The 23,776-nt window shown below is 59.6% G+C and overlaps 2 protein-coding genes across 16 annotated transcripts in view; one reads left to right on the top strand and one right to left on the bottom strand.

Moving 5' to 3' along the window:
• Positions 1-23,776, bottom strand: part of FBRSL1 (fibrosin like 1) — an 89,765-nt gene that overhangs the window by 33,940 nt on the left and 32,049 nt on the right. For all 12 annotated transcript variants that reach the window (XM_070220484.1, XM_070220485.1, XM_070220479.1 and 9 more), the window contains exons 3-4: positions 19,350-19,448; positions 17,019-17,054 (exon numbers count right to left, since the gene is read on the bottom strand). In XM_070220484.1, the coding sequence (XP_070076585.1) occupies positions 17,019-17,054; positions 19,350-19,448 (135 nt within the window). The remainder of the gene's footprint in view (positions 1-17,018; positions 17,055-19,349; positions 19,449-23,776) is intronic.
• On the top strand, positions 245-8,370 carry LOC138915236 (uncharacterized). Of its 4 annotated transcripts, XR_011420895.1 has the most exons (5): positions 245-813; positions 5,595-5,657; positions 5,748-5,985; positions 6,739-7,965; positions 8,199-8,370. XR_011420895.1 is itself a non-coding variant. In XM_070220490.1 (2 exons), the coding sequence occupies exon 2, from the start codon at positions 2,646-2,648 to the stop codon at positions 2,979-2,981; it is 336 nt and encodes a 111-aa protein (XP_070076591.1). In that variant the 5' UTR covers positions 245-803; positions 1,930-2,645; the 3' UTR covers positions 2,982-3,466. The 4 variants fall into 4 exon arrangements, 2 of the variants coding, with proteins under 2 accessions (XP_070076591.1, XP_070076590.1); XR_011420894.1 differs by having other exon boundaries at positions 6,739-8,369; XM_070220490.1 differs by lacking the exons at positions 5,595-5,657; positions 5,748-5,985; positions 6,739-7,965; positions 8,199-8,370 and adding an exon at positions 1,930-3,466 and having other exon boundaries at positions 245-803.

Raw genomic sequence — 23,776 nt, 5'->3', positions numbered from 1 at the left:
CAGCACTCCGCAGCCCACACGCAGGGGCTTCCCCCAAGGTCGCAGGTGGGCACGAGGTAGGTGAGACACAGTGGTGTGGGGGCTCCTCCAGCCTAGGGCAAGGTGTCCTCAGCCAGCCGGACCAGGGGCCTAGGTGGGATCTGGGGGCCAGGCAGCAGGGATGCCCAGGGGTGGGTCAGAGCTCCATCCAGGCCCTGGGGGATCCTGGGGAGGGCAAAGCAAAGGAGACAGAGGAGACAGAGGAGCACACTGGACAGACAGACGCACCCCCCTAGCGGATGCGGCCCAGAGTGAGCCAGGAAGCCCCACGCCTGAGCCAGCAGGGCCCCTCCTGGCCCAGGTAACACGTGGCGCAGCCTCACCCCGACCTGGGGTAAACCCACTGTTTACTGAAGCCACCTGACAGGCCTGTGGCCAAGGGCCCCGCCACCCCTGCGGATGCACCCGAGGCAGTGGCTCCGGTCAGCTCTGCAGGTTAAGGAAAGACCGATGATAGCGCAAACAAATCTGCTTCCTATTTCCAGTAAGCAGAGCGTTAACAAGAAAGATTGCTCTAGAAACCATGGCGCTTCTCCCCAGAATATAAGGAAACAATCGTTTCTTAGCAACAGCAATCACAAAACGTTCGTGTCAAATGAATTACACTGCTGAACACAAATCTCTCCGGGGTGTGCAGAGGGCGAGGGGCCCACTGCCGTGCGCAGTGCTGCTGATGTGGGTCCCCCCTCGACTAACGCAGATGACCGAGCCAGTGGCGCTGCCCTCCGTGACCCCGGCGAGACGGGGTCGCAGTCAGCAACAAGGTTCAGAGTGGTAGGGACACGCCTGCTTCCCCAGCCACCACTGCAGCCAGACAGTGACCTGGGGATGGCAGGGGCCCTGGGGATGGCAGGGACCCCTGGGGATGGTGATGGCAGGGACCCCTGGGGATGGCAGGGACCCCTGGGGTGGTGGGGACCCATGAGGGATGGTGGGGACCCGTGAGGGATGGCAGCGACCCCTGGGGATGGCAGGGACCCCTGGGGTGGTGGAGACCCATGAGGGATGGCGGGGACCCATGAGGGATGGCAGGGACCCGTGAGGGATGGTGGGGACCCATGAGGGATGGCAGCGACCCCTGGGGATGGCAGGGACCCCGTGGGAGGTGGCAGGGATCCCTGGCCTGGGACCCCTGGCTGCAGGGATGGGCATGTGGGGAGGATCCTCCTGAGGCTGAGAGGCTTCCCATCCCAGCAGTCCCATGGGCCCGTCTGCCCCCTAGCCTTGCACTGCCCACTGCAGGGCCCCGCCCAAGACCTGCAGGGTGGGTGTCCTTTCACAAATGGCAGAAGGGACATGTGGGCCCAGTCTCCTGGCCACACAGACAGATAAGAGGCCAGATCAGCCCCTCATGGTTGGCTCCACAGGGTGGGGAGAGTGCGGGGTGGCTGAAACCTGAGAGGCATAGTGGGAAGGTAAGGACAGAGTGTGGGAGATGATGCTGGCGAGGTGAGGGGGCCAGAATATGCCAGAACACGTGAAGTGTCATTGCTGGGACTGAACTTTGTCATGGGAGCCATGGCATGCTGGAAGAGGGAAAGTTAGGGATGTGGCCAGCCCTTCAAGATCATCTCTGTGCCAGGAGAGGAGTGGGGGACGGGGGTCATGGCCTGTAGGGAGGGGGGCCTGGAGGAGGAGGCCTGGAACCCCTGACTGTGCTGCTGGCACAGAAACAGTGGAGCCAACAGCAGAGCTGCCAGAGCCCCCAGTTGGGCCTCCTCCTGCTTGAGTAGCAGCTCTGAGCCCTTGAATTGGAAACTGCAATCCCATCAAACCATCAGGAGATGGCCTCGGGTGCAGCACGCCCGTCACTCGTCACTCAGGGCACCCAGGACCACCCCCAGGTCCAGCCCGGCTCCATCCCAGGCTCGGTTTCACATCTTTCCCCAGGGTTTTGGAGGTGTGGCGAGAGCTTAATGATCGGACATCAAGGAGGGGCAAGGGTGCTCTCCAGTGAGCGCACGGAGCCTACGATTAACCAAACAGCACACCGCTGTCAGGAGGCACAGGCTGCGTTGTAAATGAATTCACGTTATTAAGTCCTACTGAATTAATGTTTAACTGCAATAGAGTCGGGATTGAATGAGACAATTAATCAGGGCAAGGAGGGAAAAGAGCCACATCTGTCTTGTGAGAGCTGCCTGAGTGAGGTGACCTTCACGGGGTCAGGGTAGGCTGGGCAGCCCTGGGGAGCATCACCCCGGTGTGGGTGTGGGTCCAGGTAGGGAGTCACTGAGCAGAGCATAGACCCCAGGCCCCAAGGGGATGTGCTGGTATGGCGAGGAGGCCAAGACATAGGCTCTGGAACAGATCCCTGCTCTGATGCTGTGCTGCCGGCTGTGCCATACAGCCTTGGGCAAGTCCCTTGACCTTTCTGTGCCTCAGAAGTTTATGCTTCTGTAAAACAGAGACAACAGCCCATCTACAGGGTTGTTGTGTGGCTTAAATGAGGGAATACATGCAAAACACTAGGACAGTATTGGCTATGTACTCAGTATGATATACAGAATGATGGTATCTTTATCACCACCACCACCATCATCATCACCACCACCATCATCACCACCAGCACCATCAACATCATCACCATCACCACCATCATCATCATGGTCACCATCACCACTGTCACCACCAGCATGATCACCACCATCACCACCACCATCATCACCACCATCACCATCACCATCACCACCAGCATCATCACCACCACCATCACCACCACCATCACCACTGTCACCACCAGCATGATCATCACCATCACCATCATCACCACCAGCACGATCAACATCATCACCATCACCACCATCACCATCATGGTCACCATCACCACTGTCACCACCAGCATGATCATCACCATCATCATCATCACCACCATCACCAACCATCACCACCACCATCATCACCATCACCATCATCACTACCATCACCATCATCTGCCCTAGCCCCTTCCTTCATATCACCTGACCAGCCCTTGGTCGAATCTCAGCCCTCCATAGGGTGTGGGAACAGACACCTCTCACCTGACAGTGTCCTGCTCCCTGAGGAGCACCTGCACAGGAGGTCTGGAGAACTTGGCCTCCATCACTAGGCCTCTTCCAGAAACCTGGGTAGCCACTTGCTTGGGGTAGGGGCTGCTCATCCTCCTCCACAATCAGGAGATACAAATCAACACGGTCGTCCAGCAGCAACAAAAACGTGCCTTTTTCTTCTCTCAGTGTGAACATTAATTACTGCTTCACAGTGGAGCTCAGAGGAAGGTCCACCTGTCTCCCATTTCTCAAACAAAGGCATGAAAAATTCATGGACAGGGAGACGTTGCCGCTGAGCTGCTGCTCCTATCAGATGTTCTAGCATTGGGGCCTGCCCCAGAGATGTCCATGGGGGTGGGGAGGAGAGGAGCAGAGAGGAGGGGGCACTGGGGAATTCAGGCGGCTCAAGTCCTCAGTGTGGGCAGTGTTCGCTGGCTGTGTTCTCACAGCTTATGTGTGCCATGCGTGCATGACCAGACATGTCGAGTCATGCTCTGAGGGCTCTCACACGTGTGCACCTGGGCATCCTGTCCAATGGGCACTCTACCCTAGGCATCCCACCAGGTCCCAATCTGTGTGCATGGCACCTGTGCACTCAGGTAACCTGCCACGGGGCCACATGTCCCCACATGTGTGGCCGAGGGGTGCTGGCTGTGCTGACAGTACATCGTGCTTGGGGCTCCTGTCTCTGTGGCCCTCAGCGGGTCTCAGTACACATGCTCCAGCTTGTTCAACATTGTGCTCATGGGAGCTGCCCTGGAAGAACTATGGGAGGGAAAAGAGGTGCCGCCGTCTGAGCACACAGCAACCGCCTTGCCCACCCATGGGGATCTGAAGGTGCGAGGCGCTCACCTCTGTTTCTGCTGCAAACGCTCCATCAGGAGGGAGAACACATGTCAACCAAGCGAGTCAGCTACAATAAGGAGGCACCGTGGGGGAGGCCTGGGGCGGGGGAGCAGCTGGAGGAGTCATGTTGAGAAGGCCATTTTTCATCTGTTTACGCCCGCCTCAGTCACGTAAATGGACGTGCAGTGGCCAGGGGGTTCAGCCAGGTTTCCCTTTCCCCTCGATAGGCAGAGCCTGGGCACAGTGAGGCTGGGGGCTGCCTACCCCAGGGAGGCGAGTGAACGCCCGCCTAGCCTCGCCCTCCCCTGGGGACTCTCGTGGGTGGGGGTGCTAGGAGCACGGAGCTGGGGCCTCGATCACCTCATCTGTGGAACAGAGAGGCTGTGGGATCAGTCAGGTGATCGCGTCTGCAGTGCTGGTTGGCGCTGGTTCCCGCGAGCAACTGCTGCAAGAGCCAGTCACGCTGCACACGAGGGCGGCTGCGCTGCTCCAGGTGGCAGCCGTGGCCTCCGGTGCTCACTGGGTGCGGGTCCATCTCACAGATGAGAAGGCAGAGGCTCAGAGTGTAAAGGGACTTGCTTATGGCCATTGGGCCAGTGAGCAGGGTCTGGGACCTGAGTTCACTGTCCGCCTGCTCCAGACCCCAGCCGAGCCCAGACCCAGGGGTCTGGACTCTGCCGGGTGGCAGCCCTGGGACTATAGGGCTGGCAGGAGTGGGGCAGGAGAGGGAGCCTTTGACATCCTACTGGCACAGAGGCCCAGGAAGCCACAGCGGGGGCCTGGTGGGGGCTGACGCTGCATTTGTCACTACTGTTGCTTCTACACACTTCACTCAGTCCCTCCACAGACCCAACTGCTTACACAAGGGGAAATTGAGGCAGGATGGCTGGGAGCCCACCAAGGGCACTGCTGGAGAGCTGGTAAGTAGGCTAGAACCTGTGGTCTTAACTGGCCCATCTGAGTAGAGCCCCATACCGGTGATGCCCTCATGGCAGCTGAGACTGGACAGAGGCCCCAGTCCCACGCCCAAAGGGCCCTGGCCACCTTGGCCTGAGTCACAGCGGAGCCTGAGTAAGCATGCACGATCACTGGACACGGATCCTGAAATCCCATTCTTCTTTTCTCAGCTGACTCACTTTTTACGAGTGTTTAGGCTTTAAAACAAAACAAAGCACTAATTACCCAATTAACGAGCAATTAAGTTACTGCAGCCTAATTGCCCGAGCATGACTGCCTCCGTGAGCCGACAGTGAGTGAGACCACTCAGCAGAGATGCACAGCTGGGGCCAGGCAGGTGCACTTGGGTGGCAGAGTTGCCGTCACCCATGACAGGTGGGGACAGCAAGGATGGATGGGGCCAGAGTCCACCCTGGCCAGGGTCCTTCCCCCAGAGTGGGCCCAGAGAGGCCAATCACTCACCCGCCTGGCCCCATGGCCCCTCATGGCCAGGAGGGCTGGGGCCCTGCAGCCCATGCCCACCCCATGCACTGCGCCTCGGGCACAGGAGGGAGCTCGGGTGGCCTCCCATCTTGTGACCTCCTCGTGGGCAGTGGTAGAGCTCTGAGGGGTCCCGCAGAGGCCGCCACACCCAGTTGATAAGAGACAGTCCCGCAGCTGGGCAGTGGGCTTTGAGGGGCCCTGAGAGCCAAGGGGGCTGGTGTCCCTGCCTCCTGCCCCCAGGGTGTCCTCCTGAGCTCTCACCGTGGACACCACAGCTTATGAGCAGCAGGTGCACGATTCCAGGTCAGTGGGGAGTCTGGGGTGGAGCTGTTGCCTGGTCAGAGGGGAAGCTGGCATGGAAAAAGCCACCCTTCCTAACCCCTAAAATCTCAGGAGGATCTGGAACAGAATTCCGACCATTGCCATGCCTGCCGTGTGACCTGCCCTGCTGCCCCTGCCAGACCTGTCCTCCTCATCCTTCTCTGGGTTCTGCGTGGAGCAGTGCCCAGGCCATGCCTACTCAACCCTGACTGCACCCTGCAACCATCTTCAATTAGTTGCTAATTTGTTTATCATCAGTCTCGTCCCATTGAAACCCAAGTTCCCTGAGGACAAAGATCTCGTTCCCAAGGTACACACAGAACCAGGATGTGCAGGCATGGCATGAATGAATGAGTGAGTGAATGAATGACCTTAGCCTGGTACACACAGAACCAGGATGTGCAGGCGTGGAATGAATGAATGAGTGAGTGAGTGAATGACTTAGCCTGGTACACACAGAACCAGGATGTGCAGGCATGGCATGAATGAATGAGTGAGTGAATGAATGGCTTAGCCTGGTACACACAGAACCAGGACATGGGCGTGGAATGAATGAAGGGATGGGTGACTTGGGCTCTGAGCACCCAGGTCTGAACTGCCATACCATCCTCCCCCCCACTCGGGATCTCGAGGGGATGGCACTCCCAGAGGTGTTCTGGGCGTTCCCACAGCACCGCTCAGCACCTCACACAATTCTGGAAGGTTCTGTCAGAGCTGAAAACCTGCACAGCACCACCGGAGACTTGACCCTAACTCTGTTATGAAAGACACAAAGTCACGTTTAATTTCCTTGAGCTGCAGTGACCACAGAATCAAGGAGAACTGGATGCTGTTTTGTGGGTCACTTCTCCAAGTGTGCCTGTTAGGGATGAGGATTTGCTGGGAGTGTCCCATGGCCTCTGCTTCTCGGGCCCGCGCCAGGACCTGTCCTGTCTGCTGGCAGACACAGGCCTGACGCTCGTGTCCTGAACAGGTGTCATTTCCCCAAACAACTCTCCTCTTCCTGTCAGTTTCTTCAAGAGCATGGTATTCTTTGCCCTTTAATTCTTTGTGGCGCCTACAGGTCCCCCACCATGAAGGGTGTCACAGGACATTGTGACAGCAGGCGTGGAGAGCACCTCCAGCTGGACGGAACATGGCTTGGCACTCTGGTTGCTGGCTGCCCTTGGACGCTGTCTCCCATGGCAGCTGGCGCAGCTCCATCCTCTCGGGGAGCTCCCTGAGCCCCCTGCAGCCTCCACCCAGCCCACGAGGAAATCCACTGCCCCCAGATGGGCCGAACCTGCCCCCCCCCCCCATGCCTTCTGTGCCCCCATCTGCTCCCACCAGCAGTGCAACTCCTGGTGACATGGTAGCAGCCACATCATCACTCCCAGGGCAAACCTGCCGTCTCTGTCTCCATGTCTCCTCAGGCCCCCAGAGCCCCTAGCTGACCTTGCCTCTCACCCCCACGGGGCGCAGTGTGACTGTAATTACATGTGCATGAGGCACACACACTCACACTGTCACATGTCCATGCACACACCTGCAGACATGTGCACACGATGACATACACACGTGCACACACTGTCGCATGCTGACACATCCACACACATGCATATGCACACACCAACATAAACACATGCACACTCTCACAGGCACACATCTGCACACACACCCACAGACACCCACATGTACACACTGACATAAACACGTGTACACACTGTTGCATGCTGACACACATCCACACACATGCATATGCACACACCACCATAAACACATGCACACACTCACACTGTCACATACAGGCACACATCTGCACACACAGACACACACATGCACACACTGACATAAACATGTGTACACACTCACACTGTCACATGCAGACACATGTCCACAGACAGGCCTGTAGACACATGCACATATACACACCAACATACACACACGTGTAAACACAGCCATACAGGCATGCACACACTGGCATGCACACACTGTCATACATGTGCACACATGCACACATGACAGGCAGGGTCCCACCTGGGCCTGCGTGTGCTGCTCCCCCTGGAGTGGACGTCCCCCCAGGTACCCCAAGAGGCCCCACCTCTAGGTCTTTGCTTGAATGGTACCTCTGGACCCTGAGGCTGATGGTGCACTTCCATACAGTCCCCTCCAGGCTCATCTCCTGGGTGCCCTTTGGACACACCAACGTTTTCCTTAGGTCTCTCATTTCCCACGGTCCCCCGGGAGCACGGGGATTTCTGAATTTCTTCAACCCTCTGGCCTCGGGGCCTGCAGTGGCCCCTGGCCCACTGTGAGTGCTACACAAATCCTTGGGGACGGCCTATAGTCACCACTTCACGACCACGTGCTGGGGGGTCCCTGCTTGCCTCTTCCCACCCCTCCCTGACTGCACCTGAGCTGCTGGGGTCAGGGGGGACCCTCTGCTCCCGGCTCAGGGGCCTGACCAGGGCCTCAGCCCATTTCTTCCTCACACCCATGGATGGCGTGTCAGACATCAAACCCACTCTGCCTTTTTCTCATTAGCAGCTCTCCCCATGCGGCCCTCGCCAGGCTGGAATAATTAATAAGCCTGTGTCAGAGAATGAAGAAAGGACAGCCCCAGCCCCACAGCGTACAGCTGACCTTTCGAGGAGTCGACTGTATTAATATATTCTTGTGTTGTCAGACTCAAAGTGCTAACTGCCTTATGAATTATTTATCAACACAAAAGTCTTAACCAGAACAGCGTTAACATTAATCCCTGACGTTCTGTGTCCCACAGCCCCGCCTGTTCCCCGTAATTGAATTTCAGCTTCCAAGGGCACTCGGGATCTGGGCTCTGCTCCTGGTGACCCAGCCCCGTCACCTCGTGCTCCCCGGCCTGCCCGCCTCCAGCTGTGGCTCCTGGCATGTGTGGCCACTGCTTTGAGTGGTCCCCATGGGCTTGTCCAGAGCATCTGTGCCCAACCTCCAGGACAGGTCTGTGGCCTGGTCACCTGACTGGATGGGAGTCCGGTGGCTCATGCTGCCTGGAGCTGTGTGTGGGCCAAGGGCTCCAGGGGGTGGGGCTGAATTGGCCTGGGCTGTTGTGAGGGGCAGGGTCTCAGCGTGTCGGAGTGATTCCTGGTTAGGTTCTGGGTGGGAGGCAGGCCCACCTGGGGACCTCGACCAGCAGCCACATACAGGGAGTGGGCTGCCCAGGTGACACAAGGGGCGAGGAGACCCAGGGGCTGGTGGGGGTAGGAAGCCAAGGTGACCCCAGGCTGGAGGGACAGCAGGGGCTGCCTGCACACCAGGCCAGGTGGGGAGAGGAGTATGCTGGCCGCCCTCTGCCTCTGTGGCTGCCCCATGTGATGAGGACAGGGCGCGGGCTGGCCAAGTGGGTCCAGGGGTGTGTCCAGAGATGGCGGGGGCTCCATGGAGGAGGCTGGGGAGGGCCCACCACTGGCAAGCGGGCTGTGGCAGCCCCCATGACCTCTCCTGGAGTCCACACTGTGTGCATTCCCAGCCAAGAGGACACTGTTGAGTGACCTCGCTGTCCAAGGCTTGGCCTTACACCTGCCTGCAGGCTGCTATCTGGAGAGGCTCATGGGAGAGGAGGGGACCTCCCATCCACAGCCAGGTGCTCCTCAACTCCTGGCCCTGAGACACTGGCATGACGAAAGCTACCATTCTAAGTAACCAAGTTGGGGTACCTCATTACACAGCAACAGATGACTGATACACAAGCAAGAAGAGCACTCGGCCTGGCGAGGGATGATGGAGAGGCGGCACGGCCACATCTCAGCAGGCATATCTCAGGCACCCTCCCATTGCAAGCTGAGGCCTTTCTCCTCCCCTTGGACTTGGGGTGGCCTGTGGGTGTGCTGACCACTGGAACGTGGCACAGTAGCTCTGTGCCAGCTCCACAGTTGCCTTGGCCTTTGGGAGCCCCAAGCTGTCCCATGACCCCATAGGGAGACCCCACGGGGGCCCTGAGCCACCATGGAGAGGGTCTCACCATCCCCACCCAGGGGCCAGGCGTGTGAATGAGGCCACCCTGCAGCCTGCAGCCCAGCCCAGCCCAACATGCCCCAGTGATCACAGGGGCAGGAGGGTCTGCCAGCTGAATCCATGAGGCAGTGAGATGTGACAGCTAGAACACACGCTGCCCATAACAGGGCAGTGGGTTCTCGAACATCACAGGCGGTCTGTACGGAGAGCGGGGGAGCAGGGCCCTGTGCAGAGGCCGGAGACTCAGTATCGGATGGAGGAAAGGACCTCTCAGCACTTTTGGGGGCAGGGGTGCGGAGGCCGTCTAGGGTGCAAAGTGACCACAGGGTCTAAATCCGCGGCTCACGGAATGCTTGCCCCACACTCACTGGCGGGACATTCTCTAGCCACCTGCTCTGGGACACTAGGTGGGCTGGCGTGTGCGCCTCAGCTCCTACATCTGCGGTGGGCTGACGCCTCCTCTGTGGGCCTGCCACCAGTTTGAAATAAAATAATAGGGGTGCTTTTAAAGACAGTTAGAAAATGCCATGGAGACTTGAGGTTTTCTCACAAACGAACGCTCTCCTGACACGAAGTCCAACCCTTGCCCAGACAACAAGAAATGCACGGGGCTGGGCTGACATCTCCGTCACCTTCAAAGCCCAGACAACTGCACCCCAAGGCACCAAGAGCCTCCCAGAACCCAGTCTGCCCTTGCTGACAGCACCCAGAGCTCTCGTGGGGTGACCTGCCCGGAGGAGTGCCAGTGAGCTGGATGTGTCTGGGCTGCTGGACAAGCCTTGCTTGAAGCCTGCTTCCCTTCCAGCCCTGTGAGCTGGCCAGGCCCCCCACCCTCCTGTGACTCCTTCTTTCCTTCTCTGGTTCCCTGAGGCACTGACACCCCTCCGTGAATTTGCCCTCGGCCTGACTTCCCCTGCTGGCTCCTCCTGGGTTGCCACCCCTGACCATGGGGCACAGTTGTCCCCAGGCACCCCCCATGGCGGTCAGCACTCTCTGGAAGCATCTGCCACTGATGGATCTGCTTTCTCCCACTGTCTCCCCACCAGGGCAGAGACCCTGAGACTTGTTCTGCTGTGTCCTCAGTGGACAAGAGCCACGGCCCTTGGTAACACCATTGTCACAGGTACATGGAGCTCGACAGCAACATGCACACTACGGTGCAGGAGTGGGTGAGTTGGTGCAGTAACAGCAAACGCCCTGTGTGCCTGTTTATTCCTCTGCAGCTGGATGGGGCACTCCGGCTCCAGCCTTTCAGAGGACACTGAGGCACCGAGGTGGCACCCCAGCTTCTCGCTCCTCCTCTTCCCACCCAAGGCGCTGGCCCAGCTGCCCCTCGGCTCTGCAGAACCTCAGATCTGCAGTGTGGCCCTCCAGGAGGGCAGGGGCATGTGGGATCTGGCTCTGCCGCCCCTGTGCCCGCTCGTTGCCGGGGGGCCACACGTGACCTTTGGAGGCGGCTCCGGCACGTGTTCCTGAGCAGCAGAGCTGGGAACCAGAATATTTAGCAGCCTGAGCCATCCTGCTGGGCCAGGCGCTGACCCTTCACTGCCCAAAGCCCAGGGATACCAGGGGGCCTGGGTGCCCAGGACTGGGAGGGGCAAGCAGCTCTCCAGGTCTGTGCCAGGCTAATCTGTGACCAGTGGGGGCTCTGGCATGGCCTCCCCACCCCAGCATACACTCGGGCGCTGCTCCATGAGTTGAAGAACACACGCAGGGATGAGGGAGTGATGCAAGTGCAGGGCCAAGGTGCCAGGTGGGGCCTCCAAGGGAGCACAGGACACTCCTGTCAGGAAGGGCCTGTGGCATCCCACAGGACAAAGGGGCGGGGCAGGAGCTTTCTCTGGCTGGGAAGGTGGGTCCCCAGGACCCTGGACAGGCCCAGAGGCTGGGGCCCCAAGGGGAAGAGGGAGGGTGAGTGGCCCTGCTATGCTGGGTACACACCCCATCCTGGCCAGGCTTACCTCAGTCTGGGACAGCAGAGAAAGGGGCCGAGGACCTGGCTTCCTGGAGAGCACGGCCACAGATGGACGAGGGGCAGAAATGTGCTCATAGGACTGCCCCAGCAGGCAGAACCTGTGAGACACTGTCCCTCCCTTCAGGGCCTGCTCGCCCTGGGTATAAGCCCAAGTCCTTGAGCACCCCTCCACCGACACACAGTGCCCTCTCTCTATACCAGCACCCTCCCCTTCTATACCAGCACCCCTCCCCCTATACCCAGCACCCTCTCTGTCTGGTTTATTTCTCTCCTTAGCACTTGCCACCATAAGGTACTGGGTAGGTCACCTGTTCATCCTGTTTACATCTGTTCTGCCCTGGCTCTACCTGGGGTGCAGTGATGCACCACCCAGCCCCCTGCAGGAGGAACCCGCCCCCAGCTGCAGGGAGAGGGGGCCGCAGCACTCGCCCAGGGGAGGCTCAGGAGCAGAGGCCCTCAAAGCCAAGCCCCTCCTGATGCCACATCCCCTCATCTGGGACAGCAACGAAGGGCACTCTAGCTGTCCTGGGACCTGCAGCCTGTCCCTTCCTGCCCCTCTTCCCACAGGCGTAGACCCCAAGGCCAACCCCCGACGTCGATCTCCCCATCAGGGTCTGCTTTCCCAGGAATATACAGCCACGGACATATCCAAGACTGGATGTCCAAAGTATCGCAAAACCGCCTGGGGAGCAGGCGGCGCTGACCGGCTGGGACGGACACCCCCTGCCCCCAGCCATGCCAGGAGAGGGGCTGGACAACCGGAAGAGCCGTAAGGGCTCCTTACCAACCCAGAGGAAGGACTTCCATGTTCTCAACTGGACAAACGCGGCCAGGCTACACCCCAGGCCCCTGTGAGCTGGGCTGAGTGAAGGATGGATGGACAGAAGAATGGACGAGCAAACAGATGGACAAGTGAGTGGACAGTGGACCCTCTGAAAAGAGGCAGGCCAGGTGCAGGCCGGGGCTGACTCTACAGAGAAGGACACCATGCTTGGTGCGCCCTGCTATCCCCCAAGTAGTGGCCACAGCCCCAGCAGCCGGCTTAAGGACTGTCCTGTGCTCAGAGGTCGGGAGGAGAATGCAGCTCCCCGACTCCAGGGAGAGGCTGGCGGGTTTTTATTGCTTTTGTACAGATTACCGGCGCTTGGAAGGGCCCAAGGAGCAGGGTAATGGATGTCATAAACCTGTCTCTTAAAGCCAGAGCCTGCGCCCTGGGCTGACAGTGCGGAGCAGGTTAACAGAGGCCCACGCTAGCCAAGCAGCAGACAGCTCTGCCATTCGGGGGGCGCTGGAGGCTGTGAGTGCCGAGCCAATCCTGGGGGCGGGTGTGGGGCAGGCCGGTCTCAGGGAGGCTCAGGAGCCCCTGGGCACCTCCCCAGCTGCTCGCCCAAGAGTGCAGCTGGCCAGGGCTCCACTGCACACGTCTACCCACCCGCTGTCCAACGCTTCACGAGCAGCTGAGTTTACCCCCACCACGAGCCGCACCCATCTTTCACCACAGCCGTCCCCGGCTCACGGGGGCAAAGCTGGAAGTGGTCTGCAGGTGACCATCCAGGCACCTGAGCTCCATCCCCTGTCCCAAGGCAGCCACCTCTCTGCCACCCTCAGCGCAGGCCCACCTGGACTCTGCCCGTGAGCCTCGTACCTGGGGCCCCAGAAGGCAGGGCTGCGCCCCTCCTGCCAGGAAGTCCAAGTGAGGAGCCTGAGCCATGACAACCATTTCCAGGAGGAAGTGGTGGCCCAGGGCCACAGGGATGTGCGTGTACACATGTCAGCACGAGCCCCCGCCTCTGAGTAGGGACGCTGTGTATTTGCTTTATTTGCCACCTTCTCTGTTAGACTGTGTGCCCCGTGGGGCAGGGACCTCGCTGTCCGGTTCTTCTCCAGCCCTGGTGCCTGGGGCAGAGCTGACTCTCAGCAAGTACTTGTTGAAGGGGGAGGGACTAAGAAAAGCACCTTCCTTTCACACCTTGAGGCGCTCAAGCCAAAGGAAGGGGAGGAGGTTTTCGAGCTCAGCTGAGAAGACCTGGCGTGATGGGTGAGCGGGGAGGGGTTGGGAGGTGCTTGAAGGCTCGGGCCTGGTGTCCAGGCAGAGGGCTTGGTGGACATAAGGACAGGCTTCCTCCTGCTGATGACTGAGGCTGACGAGGACGCCTGGGACGGAGGGGACTGTGGGATGCCGGGCACGTCCAGAGCGGCGTGGCCTGCCTGCCAGGGTCTCGCCTCAGAGCACAGCCCTGAGCAGAGGCCCTCTGGGCGGTGGGTGCCTGCAGGGGACTCTCTGACCCCTGCGCCTGTGTCCTAATCTAGAGATTGGAGGGTCATCGTCCAGCTTGGAGGGTGGCCGTGAGGACAAGAGGAGCCAACGCCCCAGGCCGTCTGAGACTCGCTGGGCTCATGGCAGGTCGTCCACCTCTGCGGGCACTGGCCCTTCCAGAACACTCTGTGCACTGGGGTATGGAGGGTGGGCTGGCCTCAAAGCCTCAGCAGGCATCTAGATCCTTATTTCTCTTTAATAAAGGAAACCCCCAAGCCCCACGTCAGCGGGAGATGGGTCGTGATGTCCTTGTTGCAAGCAGCCAAATTAAGAAAATTACTTTCTAACTAATTTTATGGCACTAACGAACATTTAATGGCGTGCTGGGGAGGCCACACTGAGCTTTTGGGACTGAAGCTGTTGAAGATGAGCAATAATTAGGGATTTGCTGGGGACAAATCTCAGCAAATTAAACCACTTTAAGTACCGTCTATAAACCAGGTCAGAAGACAAATGCCCATATCACTGACCTTAGGGATGCTGTCGGGGAGAGGCAAGGGTGTGACCCCTGCTGGGCCTGAGGACCCCACTGCAGACACACACAGGTGGCAAGGGGCACTGGGGCACACTTACACACCCACACACGATGCCCTGTGGTCATGGTTCTCTCACACACACACACACACACACACGGCACGCCTGCAGAATCAGTCTTCCACAAGCAGATGTACCCATGCCACATCCTGACACAGGCTCCTAGACATACACTCACACACAGATTCCACACTTGGCAGGCACACTCCCACGTGCACATACACGCATGTTTGCTGCATCCACAGACACGCATGCTGATAGCCCAGAGAGAAATGCATGACACTAGCAGGTGCAACATGCACAGCCCCAACACAGCCACACAGAGACACACCTCACGTGTGACAGACATGTGTCCACACAAAACACATGCTCCCTTCTCACAGAGCCACACACAAGCTACATGCAGGGCAGGCACGTGCAAATGCCACACAGACCCGCCCTGGAACATGCATAAACGCATGCGCACATATGTGCACAGAGGGGCCCCAACCTGAGTGGGCACCTGTGCATCTTCAGGCCCCACGAAGTCCTGACCTGGAGGGGGGATCACCGTCCTGAGTGCAGCCCCCATCCCCCTGGCTGGCAGGGCCCACAGCCGCATGCAGCCCAGGGGGACCTGGTACATGTGGACATTTGGGTGTTGAGCTCACAGCTCTCTGCAGTCCCCCGGCCAGGCCACCTGCCCGCCCCAGCACTGCCCAGCCCTGCCCCTCTTCCTGCTGGGCAATGGTCACCAAGGCCAGTTCCAGTTCCTCCAGCCAGGGCCAGATAGCCTCCACCTGGCCTCTGCTTCTGAGAGGGCCCAGCTCCCACCTGCAACCACACGCCAACTGGACAAGAGACCACTAGGGGCTGGGTCAACCTTGCACGCCCTGTGGTGCCTGCCAGCACATGTCAGGCGCCAGCGGACACAGTTGCTCACACCAGGGCCTAATGAGCGGGCCTGCACAAGCCGGAGTTCAGCATGCACACCTAGGGCCGTCTGCAGACATCACTTGGGGCCCCCCGGGGCTGAGCAGCAGGCTGGGCCCCTTCCCAGCCACCATCTGTCACTCCTCTGCAGCGGCCATGGGGTTAAGTGGCAAGCAGCTGGCGTGTTAATTACGGACTCTCCTCCAGGAAACGTTCAAAGCAGTGTTTTGGGGAGAAGACCATGGATGACGCACAGCGATGTGGAAGCAGAGGGGCAGCCCAGTGGCTCTGGCAAGAAGCTCAATGCAGGGAGACCCCAGCCGCCCTGGGGGCCCAGACATGGCAGGAGGCTCCAAAGGGGGCGTCCCTGGGCCTGGCCCTGGGACCAGCACATGCCCCTTGGCCCACCTGCTGGTGGGTGTTCTGCCCGTTACTGTCCCCGTCATGGTCCCAGCAATGCCCACCCGCCTGCGTCACACCACGAGTCATGCCTGCCTCCCCCACCGGCAGAGCAGCCTGCTCTCTTCCTGGCTGGAGCCCGGTCCTGGCACAGCTCTGGACAGAGGGCCACTCGCTCAACACGGTCAACTCTAGGAGTGGTCGCTGCCTGGGAGTGGTGTGGGGGCTGCACAGGCTCGTGGGAGGGAGGAGAAGCACGGGCCCATCGACCACAACTGCCAGGATGGACGAGACCATGAAGGCGCCCAAGGAGGGCAGAGTCCGCAGGAAGACACCCCTTGAGTGGCACCCATCACCCCCGCCACCCACAGTGTTTGAGCCAGGCCAAAGCCTCAAAGACACTGCCTGACCTGGGTTAGAAGCCGAAGGCAGCGAGCTTGGCTGGCAGACCCAGGGTCAGGGCAGCTGGGGGTGGGCCTGAGGATCCAGGCTGGCCCTGTACCCCAGGGAATTAATGGGTTAATTACACACCCTGTAAAAAGTGGCTGTGATTTAGGGAGCCGGCCCCTCAGGCCCTGGAACCCTGGCACTCCAGTAAATCAGGGCTGTGGGATGAGGCGGGTGGGGCCCAGGCCCCACCCCCCAACGAGCTGAATCAGCCATAAATCTGCAGAAATGGCTTTTATGGAGCTCTGGGTTTTATGGTGTCATTAACATTCCTCCTGATACTTAAGAGGAAATGAAATAAAGTCGTGAGGAGGGGGCAGGGCTAGGGCAGGGAGGGTGGCCTCGCACAGCTGGAGTGTCTGGCCGCAGCAGGCCAGCCCCTCCTGCTCCTTGGCCAGGCTGAGCACCAGGCTCTCTGGCCAAGCAGAGCATGGTGTGGGGGCATCAGGGTGCTACGGGGTGGCTGCTTGAGCCCATGGCCCCCCCAACTCCAAGTGCCGCCTGAAAGGACCCAGAGGCAGAGGGTCCCGCCCTGCCCCCCACTCTTCAGAGGTCATGGCTGTAGGGCCAGCTGTCTCCCCCGTGGGCAGGACCCCAGGCGCAACGCTCCCTCCGACTTTCCACCTGCTTTGGCCCCATCCCCAGCCCTGTGCAAACCCCTCTTCTAGCCTGCTGCTGTGGGCCAGGACCACTGTGAGGGCTCCGGCCTGGGGGGCAGTGCCCAGGAGGGTCAGGGCTCCGGAGGACGGGTGTGTAGGACGTGGACAGCAGAGGGTGGGAGACTTACGGAGTAGCCTCTGCCTGAGACCGCCTGCGCCGAGCTCTGCAGGGAAGGAAGGAAGGACAGTCAGTGAAGGGGTTGTGCCCCCATGCCAGCCCCACTCTGAGGACCACCCCCTATGTCCAGGACCTAAGTGGTCGAGTGCCTGACCCAGGGGCAGGTGCTGTAACCTCCGGGCCCTGGGGACTGGGCTGGGACTGAAGCCATGGGGAGGATGACACAGTGAGCCTCATGGAGCCCTGAACAGCCTTGTGGCCGTGTCTGAGGACCCCTACTCAGGACCGTCCCCCTGAGACCCAGGAGACGTGGCCCAGCCCAACAGAGAGGTGGGCAAAGCTCAGCATCCCCCCGGGTGTGGGCTTGGCCCCTCTCAGAGGGCCCAGTCCCGTCTTCCACATGTGGTTCCACCTATACATGGCCACGGAACAGAGGGGAGGTTGGCCTGCCCTTGCCACCCACCAGCCTCCCAGGGTCACAGGGTCAGAGGACCTCAGGGAAGGCTTCTTGGAGGAGCAGCTGGACAGCAACCTTGGAGCCCATGATGTTAGGGTGAGCTGAGGCCTGGAGGTCAGCAGCCACCTGGGGGGTCCTGTAAGGGTGCCCCTGATCGTGCTTGATGGAGCTCCCTCCAGCTCGAATGGGCATTTCAGATCTGATGGGAGAAACTGGTTAGGACGTGGGTCTGGGAGTTCTGCAGCTCCTAGGGCTGAGCCCTGAGGACAGGCTGGTGGGGCAGGGTGCAGGAGAGGACCAAGAGCCGTGGAGGCAGGGCGCGGAGACAGGACCTGGGGACTGGGTGGGCAGGGAGGAGAGCCTGTCTGAGGTGTGTGGGACCCACAGACCAGGGTCCAGAGCTGGGTGGGAGCCAAGGTCCCGAGGCAAAGATTCTTCCAGGAGGGTAGGTGACCACAGGGGGAGTGGGGGCCCCTCCCACTGAGGCTGGGACGCTCTGCTCTGTACGGAGCATCCCCATCCAGCCTTGGCTGCAGCTATGGGACCCCTTCCCTCCCCAGGCCGACCCTGGCCAGGTCCCAGGTTGGCTCCTGGGGGTCACGGCTGGCAGAGCTCACCTTGGCAGGCCCCTCCTAGGCCCTGCAGTGGGGTAGAGGGTGGGGGCCCATAAATGCCCCAAGCTTGTGCCCTCACAGCTGCCTGTGCTGTGCTGGAACCTTCCTCATCCACCCAGCGGCAATTAGAGGAGCTGGGACTGGGGCAACCGTGGCCCCAGACAATTCCCAGCCTCCTTCCCATCTTGCGGCAAGATCGCCGGCCGGGCAATTAGGCCCTCCTCCCGCCAGCAGCTCCCCCAGGTCCATTTAAATAATGATAAGATGACACATCCAAGTGAGTCCTGCCGAAAACCCAGCTCTGCTCTGTGGCCACTTCTGCAGCTAGGGGTCAAGGAAGACAAAGGCCTCTTCTGGGGCAGAGCCTCCCCCTGGGCCCCTCTCCTCCTTGGTCCTCCTCCCCTGGGCCCCTCAACCCTTGAGCCTCTCTCCCTGGGCTCCATCCTCCTGGGGCCCCACTCTCCCTGTGCACCCCCGCCCCCATTCTTAGCTCTTGTGTTTCCTGTCCCATGCCCTTCCTCCAAGCTCTGGGCCCTGAGACCTCCCTGTGGGGAGGGGGACCCAGGAGCCCCGGAGGGCTACCTACCCTGCCCATCTCTGGCCAAATCTCAAGTGGGAGCCCCTGCACATTGCCCAGGTAGTCTCCACACAGGGCCTGAGGCCCCTCCTGCCCCCAGGATCCTAAGCTCAGGGACCTGTCTTCCAGGACACTGAGGCCTGTCCCCAGACTCAGGCTGGTGTGTGCCTCAGCAGGGCACCCCTACCTCCATGTGGGCCAACACCAACGGACACCCCATGCCCACCCCCACCAAGCCGACAAGGCTTCCAGCATGTTCCCTGCAGTCCCCAGACCCGCTTGCCCTGCCCGAAGCACCACCATTGCCACTTTTAATAGACACATTTGTGGGAGTTGCTGCCCCCCACCCACAGCCCTGCCTCCCCACCCGCAGCCCTGTGCGGGCACCACCCGGCACCTGCCTCTGCTGGCCCCTGCTGGACGCAGGGCCTCCCCCTGCATGGCCTCCTCCACAGGCTCCTGCCAGCACCTAATTGTGTTCCTCATTTAAATCACTCCTAATGGGGAAGTCCTAATTAGTGAAAAATCACGTTTTAATGAAGGCAAAACGCTAATTGCGAACACAGAGCCTTCATGTGAGCCTCTCGGGCCCTGAGCCAATGGCTGGCAGTGTCTGCTGAAGGTCGGGAGCAGGTCGCCAGGACTCAGGAATGTTCCACCCCAGCGGGCGGGCGGGCGGGTGAGGGTACTCACGTCACTGAGCTGGTCCCGAGAGCTGCTCCTCCGGGAGCTGGGGGCTTCATGGAAGCTGTCATCGTCACTGTCGCCCCCTCTGGACACTGCGACCTTCATCTGGGGACAGGGAGAGATGGGCTCAGCAAACAGACCTGACCCCTTTGCAGCGTGGGGCCTCCTTGCAGGGCGGGCAGGAGCACAGCCAGGCTCCTCACCCCCCACTGAGTCCTGGGCCACCTCAGGGCCCTGAGCTGAAACCCGGAGAGGGGCAGGTGGGGCAGAGCTAACCGTTCACAGCTCAGAATGGGAAGAAATACCCAGAAGGATGGTCAGCCACAAGGACATAAAACTGCTATTAGCTCTGTCCTCCTTTCCTCAAGTTAGGCTCCCAGGGGGCACAGGGTCAGGGGGCCACCTCGCCCATCCCACTGCACCAGGGAGCTGGTCACGGGCTGCAAGACAGGCCAGGGGTACTGCACAGCCCTCCCTGCGCAGCCTCCTTCAGTCTTCACCACAGTCCCAGGGAGGCGGTCAAGGCTGCAGAGCTGGGTATGACCCTGCCACTCCCTGCTGTGTGACCTAGGGTCATCACTTGACCTCTCTGTGCCTCGGTTCTGCCATCTGCAGAAGGGAGTGGACAGTACCCCACTAGGACTGCTGCTGCTATGTCACGTACTGGCCAGCATTTCCGGAGGCCTGGGTGCACTGCGGGCTGGTCCTCAGCTCTTTGCTTCTCTCACAAGAGCCCTGACCAGACACTCTGCCCACCTCGCAGAGCAGGAAACCAAGGCCCAGAGAAGTTAAGTGGCAATGTAGGGAGTGGACTCAGAATCCTGCTCATCCTTTTCTCCTTGTCTGGAAACAATTTTAACCTCACAAGCTGCAGGGCGGCGACCCATCTCACAGCCCGACCCCGACGTCCTGCGTCACCATCCCTGAACCACATCGGCCTCGTATCCAGGTCTCGTCAACTCCCAACCGCCCTCCAGGCCCTCCCCGCAGGACCCATTGGAGTCTGCCATCCCACGCCCTCCTGCTCCAGAACATTCCTGCAGCTCTGTCGTCCACGACAGTGATGTCTGGGCGCACACTGCCTGCCACACCTTCGTCTGTGTGTCGGCCATCTCCTTGGGGCAGCGAGGCTGTGGTGCTCAGTCAGCACGCAGCCCAGAGGCTGGTGACCCTGCCCTCAGTGCTGCTGACGTCCCAGGGGACAGTGTGTGGGCGTCCTGCCCTCCTCTTGGCTGCCCAGGCATCAGAGCCCAGAGCCTGTCACTCAGAGTCTGGTGGCACTCAGAGCCTGGGGGTGCTTAGAGCCTGCCCCAGGACCAGGACAGTGACATCAGAGCCACTGCGGAGCTCCAGCCCGTGGCCCTGTCCCCCATGCCCAGCCACCCTCCAGCCAGAGTCCACTGAGACTGAAGGTCAGGATGGTCAGTGGGGTGCACTGGCTATGCTCCGGAATATTCTTGAGTCCCCAGGAGACCCCCTCATGGCCTAAGCCCCTCCTGCAGATCCCACGGCGGGCTCAGCCAGAAGCCCCTCTCAAGGCAGCCCCTCAGAGCCTCTGTTCCCCAGGGCCACTCCAGGACCCAAGATGGGGTACAGCCCCCAAAAGCGACGGGCCCCGCGTTGTGTGTCTGGCAGAGTATAAAGGAGAAGATGCAGAACCAGCATTGATCACAGCAGGGCCAGGTGGGGGCAGGGCCTCCGGAGAGGTGTGCCAGCCACACTCTGGGCAGGAGCCCCCACATCACAAGCCGGTGGGATGCCAGCCTCACTGGCTCCGTGCTGCTCAGCTAAGCGTCAAACACACAGACTCTGGGCCAGTGCCACCTCTTCTGCCCATCCCCGAGCCTCAGTTTCCTCATCTGTGAAATGGGGATGCTGATCAAGCCCCTCACACGTGATGGGGTGAGATGAGGCTCTGTCTTGAGCCTGAGCCCAGGGCCAGCACCGAGAAGCCACCAGCTGTCACTGCTGTCATCAGTTAGGCTCTGCGTGTCCTATGGGACAGGCCTGTCTCACCTCTGGACAGTCTCACCAAAAGCAGAGTATGGGGGCCTGGGGGGGGGGTCTCTGCAGAAGCCACGGGCCCTAGTCTAGCAGTTCTCAAACGGGGGTACCTGGAGCAGCAGCAACAGCACCAGGAGCTTATTAGCAATGCAAATGCATGTTTTCAGGCCCCGCTCCAGACCTGCTGAATCTGAAACTCAAACCATGTGTCATCAGGCCCTCTGGAGGATTCTGGTATGGCTCCAGTTGAGACTCACAGCTCTGATCATTACCAATCACCCCCAGGAGCCCCGTACTTACTGCTGGGGGACATCAGCTCAGATCAGGCTTGGGGCAGAACCGCTGCCCAAGGAGAATAAGCCTGGACCTAGAGACACTGCAGGGACAGGAGAGGCCCAGTGCACGGCTGCCATGTACACCTGTGAAGGTTGCTCACTGCACAAGGACACCCAGAAAGGAGGAAGGGGAAGTAGAGGCTGAACCACAACCTACACAGGTGAAACCTGAGGACGGAGAATGCTGTATTCCACTTCACACACTCACACAAGCTGTCTCCTCTCTGAGGTGGGCCCCAGAGAGGACACTGGATCCTGACTCTTTGGGGGTGTCCTGCAGGAGAGGCAGTCTAGTGTCTGTCATCCTTCCTCAGGCAGCTGGTTTTACTTCTGAAAGCCCCATTTTCCAGAAAATCCTGTAAAACTGAGTCATGTGTCCTGGAAACCACCCAAATCCCAGACACACTTGGATGGCTGGTCACCTGTATCTGTCCCCAGGTCAGGAACCCAAACAGCCCAAGCTGGGGTCTGGCTGTCCTGTGGCCCTGCCTGCTTCCTAGCTCTCAGAAATGCTGCTGGCCAGCTATGCCTGGGGGGCCAGGAATGCCATGCCTCCGTTTCCAGCTGGAGCTGGAGAGACAAGATCAGAGTTCCTGGGCCTTCAAGTCCACGTCCAGGCCAGAGGGTGACCTGATTGCCCTGGGAGGGTAGATGCCCATCCCTGGGCCTTGCGCTCCCATCCACCTATCCATCCACTCATTCACCCATCCATCTACTCACCTATCCATTCACCCATCCATCCAGCTGTCCATCCATTCATCTATCCATTGTCCATCCATCCTTCCATCCATTCATCCATATCCATCCACTCATCCATCCATCTACCATCCACCCATCCATCCATTCACCCATCCTCCATCCATTCATCTATCCACCCCTCCATCAACTTATTATACACTCATCCATCCACCCATCCATCTATCTACCGATCCATCCGTCTACCCGTCCACCCCTAAATTCATATATTCATCCATCCACCCATCCATCCACCCGTCCATCCACTCATCTGTCCATTGTCCATCCATCCTCCCATCCATTCATCCATATCTATCCACTCATCCATCCATCTACCATCCACCCATCCATCAATTTATCTATACACTCATCCATCCACCCATCCATCTATCCACTGATCCATCCGTCTACCCATCCACCCCTAAATTCATATATTCATCCATCTACCCATTCATCCATCTACCCATCTATCCATCTACCTGCCCATCCACCCATCCATCCATAAATCCATATATTCATTCATCTACCCATCCATCCATCCACCCATCTATCCATCTACCTGTCCACCCACCCATCCACCCATCCACCCATCAACCCATATATTCATCCACTATCCACCCATTCACCCATCCATCCACTATCCGTCCGTCCACCCACCCATCCACCCATCAATCCATCCATTCGTCCACCCACCCACTCAATGCTTACTGAGTGACTATGAGCTGGCTCTGTTCTGGGCAGCGAACACAACAGACACAAGTTCCTGCCCTCCTGAAGCCTACCAGGAAGAAGCCAGCTTGTGGTCAGCAAATGGCTACCGGTGCTAAGAAGGGACAACAGCAGAGAAGAGTTATGGGGTCACCAGGGAGGGTATCACTGAGAAGGTGACATTTTTGAAGGGTGAGGAGGTGAGTCATGAGGCTGTTGGGAAGAGTGGGGGATGGCACAGCAGGGAGCAGTGGGGCTCCCTGGGGGGGAGCCCCAACATGTAGCACCTGTAGCTTCCATAGTAAATACTCACACTGCGGCTCCTTTCAGCTACCAACACTTGAACCACCAGTGTGCAGAACCCCTAACACATAACAAGTGGTTCCTACAAGGTGGCACAGTGCCAGAACAAGCCCTCCACCTGGCAGGGTCAGGTCACAGGCCTCAGGGTGGGGAGAGGACACTTCCCTCAGACTAGCATGGTTAGGGCACTGCTATCAGGTTAGGGACGCCACTCTTAGACTGCAGTATCCCAGAAGAACCTGGGGTCCTGAGCTTTCTGGCAGTAACAGTGAGGCCACAGCAGCTCGCCCATGGAGAACCCCTTCCTGTGACCCCTCCCCAGGCTGCCCCTCTCCCGTGACCCCTCTG

Source organism: Equus caballus, chromosome 8 (assembly GCF_041296265.1).
Source record: "Equus caballus isolate H_3958 breed thoroughbred chromosome 8, TB-T2T, whole genome shotgun sequence".
Lineage (NCBI taxonomy): Eukaryota > Metazoa > Chordata > Mammalia > Perissodactyla > Equidae > Equus > Equus caballus.
This window is presented reverse-complemented; position numbering and strand designations above follow the sequence as displayed.

Coding starts and splice junctions, on each gene's coding strand:
- LOC138915236 (XM_070220490.1), top strand. CDS start 2,646: ATGGTCACCATCACCACTGTCACCACCAGCATGATCACCACCATCACC.